At 33.2% G+C, this 10,467-nt stretch overlaps 2 protein-coding genes across 5 annotated transcripts in view; both read left to right on the plus strand.

The window, feature by feature from the left end:
• LOC111467230 (MDIS1-interacting receptor like kinase 2-like) overlaps positions 1–1,282 on the plus strand; it is a 23,815-nt gene extending 22,533 nt beyond the window's left edge. Inside the window, exons 3-4 of one of the 2 annotated variants that reach the window (XM_023112071.1) lie at positions 230–798; positions 866–1,282. In XM_023112071.1, coding sequence (XP_022967839.1) covers positions 230–798; positions 866–1,248 — 952 coding nt within the window. In that variant the 3' untranslated portion in view covers positions 1,249–1,282. Of the gene's footprint in view, positions 1–168; positions 799–865 lie in introns of those variants that run through there. The other variant, XM_023112072.1, reaches the window with a different exon arrangement.
• A 3,970-nt stretch (positions 1,283–5,252) lies between these two features.
• On the plus strand, positions 5,253–7,579 carry LOC111467293 (60S ribosomal protein L35a-1-like). Of its 3 annotated transcripts, none has more exons than XM_023112155.1 (6): positions 5,253–5,380; positions 5,473–5,538; positions 5,629–5,664; positions 5,853–6,081; positions 6,174–6,216; positions 7,358–7,579. In XM_023112155.1, the coding sequence occupies exons 2-5, from the start codon at positions 5,507–5,509 to the stop codon at positions 6,213–6,215; spliced, it is 339 nt and encodes a 112-aa protein (XP_022967923.1). In that variant the 5' UTR covers positions 5,253–5,380; positions 5,473–5,506; the 3' UTR covers position 6,216; positions 7,358–7,579. The 3 variants fall into 3 exon arrangements, with proteins under 3 accessions (XP_022967923.1, XP_022967926.1, XP_022967925.1); XM_023112158.1 differs by having other exon boundaries at positions 5,276–5,380; positions 5,487–5,538; XM_023112157.1 differs by having other exon boundaries at positions 5,279–5,380; positions 5,451–5,538.
• The last annotated feature ends 2,888 nt before the right edge of the window (positions 7,580–10,467 follow it).

Raw genomic sequence — 10,467 nt, forward strand, 5'->3', positions numbered from 1 at the left:
ATGCATCGACATGTTCCAGCTTCAACAAGAAGTTGATGCTCTACTCCAAACTGGTTGGTGGGTCAATCATAATATCTCATTTCGTTGTGAATGGAATGACATAATTTGTGATGATTCAGGAAGTATTATAAAGATTCAGGTAAGGAGTTCATTGCCCAAAGATTCATGCTTCACTCTTGTTCATTCCCGATCAAAGAAAAGGGTCACCCATGAGATAAACTCAAATAAGCATGGGAATGTGTTCTGCATATGACGATATTATAGAAGCAACAGAGGACTTCGATATTAAATATTGCATTGGTACAGGTGGGTATGGAAGTGTTTATAGAGCAAGGCTTCCAAACGGTAAGGTCGTAGCTCTAAAGAAACTTCATACCCGTGAAGCCCAAGAGACAACTCTTTTCAAAAGTTTCCAAAATGAAGTTGATATGCTGAAAGAGATAAGGCACAAGAACATCATTAAACTCCATGGATATTGCCTCCATAGACGTTGCATGTTTCTCATATATGAATGCATGGAGAGGGGAAGCCTGTTTTGGGTGTTGAGTAACGACAAAGAAGCAGTGGAATTGGATTGGAAGACAAGACTGAACATCCTACAAAGAGTTTCACATGCTTTGTCATACATACACCATGATTGCATTACTCCAATCATTCATCGGGACGTTACAACTTGTAATATACTTTTGGACTCAAATCTAGAAGCTTTTCTATCCGATTTTGGTATCTCAAGGTTACTCGATCATGAGTTATCTTATCATACCACTGTTGGCGGTACTTGTGGATATATAGCTCCGGGTGAGCCCATATTGATCAGTTGATTTTCTTAAATCATTACTTTTAATCTTTTTCTTTTATGATTCAGAACTAGCATACTCCGTGGTCATATCAGAAAAATGTGACGTCTACAGCTTTGGAGTTGTGGCATTAGAAGTAATAATGGGAAAGCATCCCGGAGAATTATTGACTTACTTGTGGTCTAAATATACTCCATGTATATTCATCAAGGATTTGTTAGACTCACGGCTCAAATCTCCTTTACTCCAAATTGGACTGACACAAAGTATACTTCTTACATTAACGTTAGCCTTTGCATGTCTCCATCCAAATCCAAAAGCCCGACCGACAATGCAACATTTGACTCGAGAATTCAACCTTCGAAGGCTCTATCAAGATGAACTTGTATTTAACGAGATTACAATTGATCAACTTGTAAAGCAAGAGATTTATTATGTACATCAGAGTTAGAAATTATTAATTTAGATTATGCATTTTCCCTTCATTTATATTATGTGTTTCGAGTCACCTAATTCTTACATATGTAGAACTTGTCATGAAATAGCAACCTGATTGCTTAAACATCTAAGTACTAACCTTTGAGTTTTTCTTGAGTAAGGGTAGCCTTCTAATTACTTAAACACCATGGACTATCTTAAACCTTATCCCGAGGTAGCATCTTGATGGCTTTAAACCAAGGATGAACCCCAAATATAACATAAACATATATGATATGAACCACGACCAAGGAATTTCCATACCTGAAGGTCCAATTACAAGGACGAGAGCTAAGAAACTACAACAAACCTTATACAGTTATATTCAAGCTATGGTGAGTTCATCAAAGGAAATTCTAGAAGACGCTGGAGACCTCCCTTATATGTTGTGCAAAGTTGAGTTTCAAGAAAGAGATGAATTAAATGCACTTTAAGTTACATTTAATGAACTCCGCTGAATTTATGAAACTAGTCCAAGGATGAGTCAATAAGCATATTTTATTAATTGCATTATTTAATTATAGTTTAAATATTTGTTTGTCATATTTAAACTAATTTTAAATATAGGAGTAAAGGTTATATTGTAACCCATATAGGTTACTATATTCCACCATTAACTAGCGATTTTAATATGGAGGTTATGGGTATTTTTCATTTACTAGCCCATTTAATTGGGAGCTATATATCACATACGTTAAGGTTGTAAGGGCTGTAAGGGCTATATAAAGCCTTCTTTTCTTTGATTAGACATCACATTTTGGAATTAATAATAGAATTTCTATTTTAGCTTTCTTGAGAGCTAAACTTTCTTTGCAAATTCTTGTGTTTAGAACTTGCATGTAGAGTCATTCAAGTGGTATTGATCAAACCTCTTGTGGAGTGATTCGAATCACGAGTTTAGAAACGAGTTTTCTTTACTCTTGATCTTGATCATCAAGGTAATCCGTTCCATACTTTCCCTTGGGTTGATTTTCCATATCAATATAGCACACCTCTGCCATGATACTTAATAACCTTCAAGGTCTTAAAAGGATTCATTCGAGTGCATAATTCTTGAGGTTATTTGATAGGAGCATTCGAGTCATTTTCTGTATACTACGAACATTTCATAATAACATGCACAGTATCATAAGGTTATAACGTATCTCTTAAAAATTCTTCTTTTGATCATAATTAAGTCTTTTATAACCCTGAGAAATCCTTATGGTCTTGAAAACTTGAGGTCCCTATAGGGGTATTTTGGTCATTTACCACATTTTCTTTGTTTAGGTTCTTATAAATAGGTCTTCCTTAAATCATTAAATTATTTGGAGGGTGTTTGAGTATTGAAATATCTTACAGATCCTTAGGGGCATTTTAGTCATTTAAACTCTTAATTCTTGGTTTAGTGTCTAAACGTGCTCCAATAAGTTTCATCACATTTGGAGATCATCTGGGTCATGAACGAAGTAGTTTACCGTAGGGTCATTATGGTTGTTTTGCATCGTTGCTTAGTTTAGCTATCCAATGACCACCCATTTTCATATATCACCTTAACATATCATATTTTACCTAGCATTAAAATTTCATAGACAACGGAATTCATTCAGTAGATTACTTTAACGTTACTTGATTCGTAAGCAAAACGTTTAGCTTATGGCCTAACTCATTGTCCTTGGGTCATTTCTTCTATATTCCTCTAAATCATACTTAACTAGCAATTCCTACTCGTATTTGTTAAGAAAAAACTAAGATGGCTACTTACCTCATTGTTGACATTCCAGTCTTCGATTCTCAAGCTTTCGACATCCAAATTACTTACAATTTTCTTTGCTAGAACCATTTTTGAGTCTAGTTTCTAGAAGTATCTCGATGCACATGAAACACATAAATATATAAGATTTTCATAGCTTTAAACCATAGCATATAATAAAAAAAAAACAGTTTGTTCTTCCTTTCATTCATGTCAAAATACGCATATGAATCGTGTATGCATCATTAGTATTGTATATATCTAAACATGGTTTCACATGACGTAGCATGAGCATTTCATAGCATACATAGCATCGTATAATAGAACACTGCATAAAATACATAATATAGCAACATAGGTCAACACATTACATATATAGCATAACATAACACTCCTAGTTATGGCACATGCAGGAGGCATGTGTGATACATCACACAATTCTTCCAACCAACCAATGATAGAGCCACTTACTTGTTTGGCCTTTGTCGTAGTCCCTAAATATTCTTAAAGTTGGTCCGTGATTGTACTTCAACGTCCAATTTAACCTATATGAACCTCGTTTATCTAAAAGTATTGAATACCCATTATCCAAAAGATCGTTTTTTGATAGAGTAAGAGAACAATGTTTTACCATATCGATTTCCACATCATGTAATTGTCCTACATTACCCTCTATGTAACACACCAACATGAGTTTCGTGAATACAGATCTCAGTGTTCAAACTCTTCAGTTCCTCTATCTCGATCACTCTCCGTTTCTCCTTCTCTCTATACAAGTATGTTCTATGTGTTAGAAGGGTGAAGTGAGGGATTTAATAAGGCAGGTCGTGGGTGGTTTTCCTTGGCATGATCTCAATGGATCACGATACAACGACATTTGATAACTTTTTTTTCTTCCTCAAACGACTTCAGGTACAAAATGAATTATGTTTATTTAAGTGAAAAATCTTACTGTCCTATTTTACTGTCTTTTACCGTTTTCAAGTTAGTCGCAACTTGTAAAATTTGGGTCGTGACAACAAATGACGACAATGATAAATAGATCAAAACATGACCCAGATAGATTTCATTTACCCATCTCAATGTGGACTTGTAGATCTTCATTATAGGGTTAAAAGGCATAAGACATGAATAAATTAACTTCTTTTCAAACATCATGGGTTTGACAAAATGTATTGACAAATCATTAAGGTTTTCTTTGAGGAGGCTTCCACAAATCTTGGTCTTTGTGTTCGAGTCACTGGAATAAAACTTTATAGAAAAGATAACCATTGGAATTCGGTCGCATGAATCATATGTGCACTACCAACATGTTTTAATCCATATGTTGGCAAACAATTTTCATCCATGTATATCTTAGTCAATTAAAATATGTTCGAGATATTTTTACTCGTGCTGCAAACCAGTACACACCTGAAAGTTGTTCTTCAACCCCTGACTGTTGATGATTCTCCTTTCTCTAATACTACTCTGATCAATATCTTGTCGGTGCCTGAATAGAATAGCTCTTTGATTGACCGAGGTAATGAGGGGCTATTTTCCCTGATTGAACTCGGTAACATAGTAAGTAGTTAGTCTTTCTCCGGAACAGTCAGTCAAGAAGAAGGTCAAGCTCCGGACCCTATTTCTTCTTTCTCCGGAACCGTAACAGGAAGAGAAGCTCCTTCCCCGTAACCTCGTAAACAAATGAAAGAACCTGTAAAGGAGAGGGGAGAGTGAGACCGATAGTTTTTAAATATGCTAGTGCCGTCTATATTTTTTTTTTTCAAAACTTAGAACTTGACCATTATGCGCCCAAATATTTCCCCTACCAATTTTTGCATGTCCCCACAGTAATGACTTTCTTACTGTCAAGTGTATTCTTCGCTGTGTCAAGAGAACACTCCACTTTGGTCTTATCTTTCGTTCATTCACTGTTACTAGTATGCGAGTGGCTTATTCAGATGCTGACTGGGCTATCTGTTTCGATACTCATCGTTCTACATCTGACTATTTTATTTATCTTGGTAACAATCTCGTGTTTTTTGTAGTGACAAGAGACAATAACAACTTTTAAAACAAAATTATAAAAGTTTATGAGTATTTTTTAAACGCAATAATAAAATATTTGGTAACTTTTTAAAAAAATTGAAAGTATTAATGAAAATTTTGAATTTAAAATATATATATATATATATTACGAAACCTTTTAAAGTTTTTTTTTTTTTTTGTTAATTTAAGACTTAAATCTATCTATTGCGCTAAAAGGGAAACCCTAGAAATTTCTTAAATCATTTTGACCCTCAAATCCCCGTTATAAAAGTTTCCGCTTCTACAAGTGGTCGCCTTCTTCTCTGAACCGCAGCTCCATCTTCCTCTGACCTGCAAATCTAAGGTGATTATTGCTCAAAAATTTCCATTTTTTTTTCTTACCAATGGCATTTACATTTGGTTACCGATCTTAGTTCTTAGTATTTTGGCTTGAAGACGTCATTTTGCAGAATCCTAGACTGCGGCAGCCATGGTGAAGGGAAGGCAGGGAGAAAGAATCAGGTCTCTCTCCAAACCCTAGATTAAGCCGACTTGATTGCTTTATTTTCTATGTTTTTCTACCGATTTGCTAATGTATTGTGTTTGTTTCAGACTCTACGTCAGAGGAACGGTCCTTGGGTACAAAAGGTAATTGGTTTCGCTTCAATTATCGAATATTGAACTGTTTTTTTCTTAGTGATGAGTACCCTTTTAAGTGTAGTTTGATGCCAGAGAATTGATGAAACTGGATTTGAAATATGCGTTAGGTTTAGTAATTAATTAGTGAGGGATGCTATAGTTTGTGGGGGAGCTAAGAATTTGGAATTGGTATTTAGGTCCAAGTCAAACCAGTATCCAAGAACATCACTGATTCAGATTGAAGGTGTGAATACCAAGGAAGAGGTTGCGTGGTATGCTGGAAAACGGTTGGCATATATCTACAAGGCCAAAGTGAAGCAGAATGGAACCCACTATCGGTGCATTTGGGGCAAGGTATCCAGACCTCATGGTAACAGTGGCATTGTTCGAGCCAAGTTCAAGTCGAACTTGCCCCCAAAATCCATGGTAATGTGAAATGAGTAGCTGTTTCTTCATATTTGTTCAATGATGGTATATTGGGATAGGTTTTCTGATTGAATTACTGGACAATTTTGCAGGGTGATAAAATTAGGGTATTTATGTACCCCAGCAACATATGAGGTACACTCCCCTCCACCACTCTTTTAGATGTAGAAAAGGAAAAACCATCCATGCTGTTCATCTTAATGTGATAAAAACACAGTATGGTTGATATTGCATTGACATTGCTAGTTTTCTTTTCCAATATTCAATTTTGTTTGCTTTACTTAATGGGATTTGTGATGTAGTCCTGTGATCATTGTATCATTTGTGATATGTTTTTCTCAATATTTGTTTTTGTTTTTCTGTTCTTGGGTGTTGTTATATCTTATGTGTGTTTATTACAGAATATTCATGGATTCGTCTCTTCAATCTCTAATTTGGAGCTTGATGGCAATCAGATGTTCTTGAGATGTCTTTATGTATTCTTCCAATAGTGCAGTGCGTTTTATAGGGCTGCAATACTGTGCTGTTTCGTGTTCCGAAGATTCGATTTATATTTTCTAAAATTCTAATCTGTTACACAGATTTTTTATTTTACCTTAATGTCTTTGGCTCTAGCATTATGTCTTGTCCTCACGATGGAATTTTTAGTTTTACTTTTGGACCAATTTCATATAATTTTTTTTTTCTAAGTTTATTTCTTGACAATTCACATAATCCAGTCCATACCTGTTATAGATCGTATGTCTTTCTCGTGTCTGGTTATATTTTTCTAGCCCTGGTTCTAGCCACCTTTGCGTCCTGTAGTGTACTCCGTTGTATTTCATATGAACTGTTGGAAGCCAGATTGGATTCATAGTTGAATTTGATCTATCTATGTTTTCCTTTTATTGTTTTGTTTTTACAACACTTCATGTTTAGTTAAAAAGTTCAGGGTAAACTTCATTTCTCGATTATCGACAAGCGAAAATCGTTCTGCGATGTCATTTTCTTAAAATGGATTTTTCAATGTTGTGAATCAAGACACCACAAATTGTTATTATTTGACCAGTGTTCATCCATGAATGGGGTTTCATTTCCTATACTGATTCTGTAGTAGAACCTTCGTTCAAGCGATGCAATTTGCATACTTTTCTGTGTCGTGATCGTGAATCAAATTAATATCCGAATCTGTAGGAGTATTTGTCTAAACTTACAAAACCAGACGCCTTCACTTCTAAATGTTTTACTGCTTAGTTTATGTAGCGTTGTTTCTGATCTCTTTTTTATTTTTTTGCAGTTCCTCAAATCAGCTAGCTAGAGGGGTAAGGTTTCGTTTCTTTGTCGACTTGATGGATCGATAGTTTTCTTTTACTTTACTGGACCCAATGTTTAGATGATGATGTTTTGATGTGAAACTTGACTAAATTTGGAAGGATCATTATGGAATCATACTTTCAATTTTGACCTATTTTAATTTAATGTCAAGGCATCTCTGCAAGACTTCACTTGCATTTAGATATCTGTTCTTGATACTATTGTGAGTTTAAGAAACTTGATGGCAATAGCATGGCTTCGCATTAAATCGTAACATTTTGTGGGTCGGGGACGATATGGTATCACTTCCCTTTAGAAGTTGAGATATCATATTTTTTCATACTAAGGAATGGATAAATTAAATTTGTAAGTAATGATAATAAACTACAATTAATTCAAATTAATTAAATCTTCTATTGTAATGTATAAATTCTTTTGTATTGTTCTATTAATATAATTATATAAGATTTATAAGCTTATTTAAAATAATTGACACTAATATATAATTATTTACTTTGTATATTATTTCTGAAAGTTAATTTATTAAAATTATTTTAATAATTTAATATAATAAAAAATAAAATAGTTAACAAAAATTAATTATCTATTATAATAATTTGTGTAATAAATGTTAAAACTCAAGAAAACTTGTTATACTTTGGAGTCACTTCTTATTTTGTTATACTCCAAAGAGTTGTATTAGCAATCAATTTATCTTCTTGGCTAACAAAGCTACGACACCATTTGGTAGTAATCACTCGTGTGTATCAAGGTGTTTCCTAGCTCGTTAATCCTCTCTTTCATGGCGTTCGGCGGTGTCATGGGGTTTTGCGACCATTTGTCTCCCTCTCTCTTTTCTTCCCTCTTGTTTTCCATGTTTCTATGTTTTGTGTTTTTGGTGGGCATAAGATAGTTGGACTTAATGAGAGTGGAACAAGCGTGTCTTTAGGAAAGGTTGCTCGAGAATTCTGGTGAGTCGCCGGAATTCTTGGAGTTGCCATGATCAAGGGTAAACTCATAGTTCGAGGTCTTGAATATGTCAAGGGCCGAACGTTGAGCATCGTAGTGAACGTTGAATACCTAGGTAAAACTTGTCCAAAATTGACGTATCTCAAAGGAATCAATCTCAATTAGCTTGGTGAGTATTGATTCATGTGTTAAATTCCATGATTCTAATATTCATGAATTAAAAGTTAGGTTGGGTTAGATTTTTTTTATTCGGTTTAGGCTCGATTAAAATTTTTTAGAATAGAAAATTTTGGTCGGTTTGTAGGTTAACATTTTTTTAAATCAAGCCGACCAACTCGAAAATAGAGTTATGACCTAACTCAACTCTATCTATTTTTAAAATTATTATAAAGATTAAGAATATTTGATGTTTGTTACTGATGTTAGTGATGCAATGTAACTTGTAAATGTTTGATAGTTATTAATATAACAATACAGTAGGATAAATATAATTTTTTAAATAATAATAATAAATAAATAAATAAAACAACCTGATAATCCAACTAAGTTCAACTCTAACGGTTGTATTAGGTTGGTCTGTGAATTCTATTTCAGTTGCTCACGTCACCAACCCAACCAACCCAAATTTCGGGTTGGTCCAAATGATTTCCTCAATCCAACTCAACTCAACTTCAATTGTATCAGTTCAAGTCCACAGCTAGCAGATATTCCTCCTCGTTTTTAAAAGCTCTGTTGACAGGTTTCCACACTCTTATAAAAAAAATGTTTCGTTTCCTTCTCTAACCAATGTAAGATCTCACAAGCATACACCGACGTATATATCAGATGCATGATCGATTTTCTTTCGAAAATATCTGTCGTGTTAGAATACAATTTAAAGCGGGATTCTTAGGATGAAAACCAAGCTTAGATAAGATGACCATAAATGTTAGTTAGCCTATCAATGCTTTAAACCAATGCTTTAATGGAAACCACATGGGCTGCTATTAGGTAACACCTCATTGTACTCTTTAAATTCCTTCATTTTTATTTATTTATTTATTTTGTAGTTAGAAATACATAACCACCAAAATAATAATAATAATAATAATAATAATAAATAAATAAATAAATAATAAATAACTCAACTCGCTTAAAATTTAAAATTATAGTTGGGTTAAAATTCAATTTCAAAAATAATATTCCTAGATATTAATTCATATAAAAAAATTTGACTCGAAAAATGTTAAAACCGTCCTATTCGAGTAGTATTGTTGCTGTCATCTTTACAACTTTTGTTGTTGCTAAAATTATGTGGAATGATTGAGCAACTAGTCTGGATTGAATTATGTGGGTCTACTCGTTATTAATGGGACGATGGATACTTCCATCGAGAAGTATATCAAAGAGCTAATGTCGGATAGTGTCGGACTAGCTGAAAAGTAAAGTTTATCGGGAAGCGATTACGTTGTTCTTATAATTTCGTACTTTAATTCATGTACTATTATTCTATATGTTTTTTAAAATTATTTTTATTTCCACTATTTCTTTTTTATAATTTTCATTAAATTTTAATCAAATTTTAAAAGCAAAAATTACTTTTTAGCTTAGATTTTGAAAATATCTTTAAAAATAGAAAAGAAAGCAATATTTGTTCAATTTTTTAAAGACCAAAAAAAAAAAAAAAACACTTTTTTTAAACTATTTTAGTTTTTATATCAACCAATAAATATTTCGTTTTTAATTTATAATTATAGATATATATATATATATATATATATATATATATATATATATATATATCACATTTATTAAAGAAATGAAAATAAAGATTTAAAGATTTTTTTTTAATCCACTCCCTCTTAAGGGTCAGTGTCTTCACTAACACTCAGTCCGGTGTCTAACTCTAAAACTATTTGTAACAGCTTAAGTCCACTGCTAGCAGATAGTAGCCACTTTGGCTCGTTATATATCGTCGTCAGTCTCACAATTTTAAAACGCGTCTTTTAGGTAGAGATTTTCACACCCCTATAAAAAATGATTTGTTTCCTCTCCAACTAACGAAGATAAGTAGTTGTTGAGATATATTATTTATGAAATATATAGTAGATATTATATCTTAATATTCTTTCCTTTATGATTTGA

The sequence above is a fragment of the Cucurbita maxima genome, unplaced genomic scaffold (genome assembly GCF_002738345.1).
Source record: "Cucurbita maxima cultivar Rimu unplaced genomic scaffold, Cmax_1.0 Cma_Scf00033, whole genome shotgun sequence".
Taxonomy (NCBI): domain Eukaryota; kingdom Viridiplantae; phylum Streptophyta; class Magnoliopsida; order Cucurbitales; family Cucurbitaceae; genus Cucurbita; species Cucurbita maxima.

Coding starts and splice junctions, on each gene's coding strand:
- LOC111467293 (XM_023112155.1), top strand. CDS start 5,507: ATGGTGAAGGGAAGGCAGGGAGAAAGAATCAG. Junction 5,665..5,852: donor ACGGTCCTTGGGTACAAAAG/GTAATTGGTTTC, acceptor ATTGGTATTTAG/GTCCAAGTCAAACCAGTATC. Junction 6,082..6,173: donor ACTTGCCCCCAAAATCCATG/GTAATGTGAAAT, acceptor ACAATTTTGCAG/GGTGATAAAATTAGGGTATT.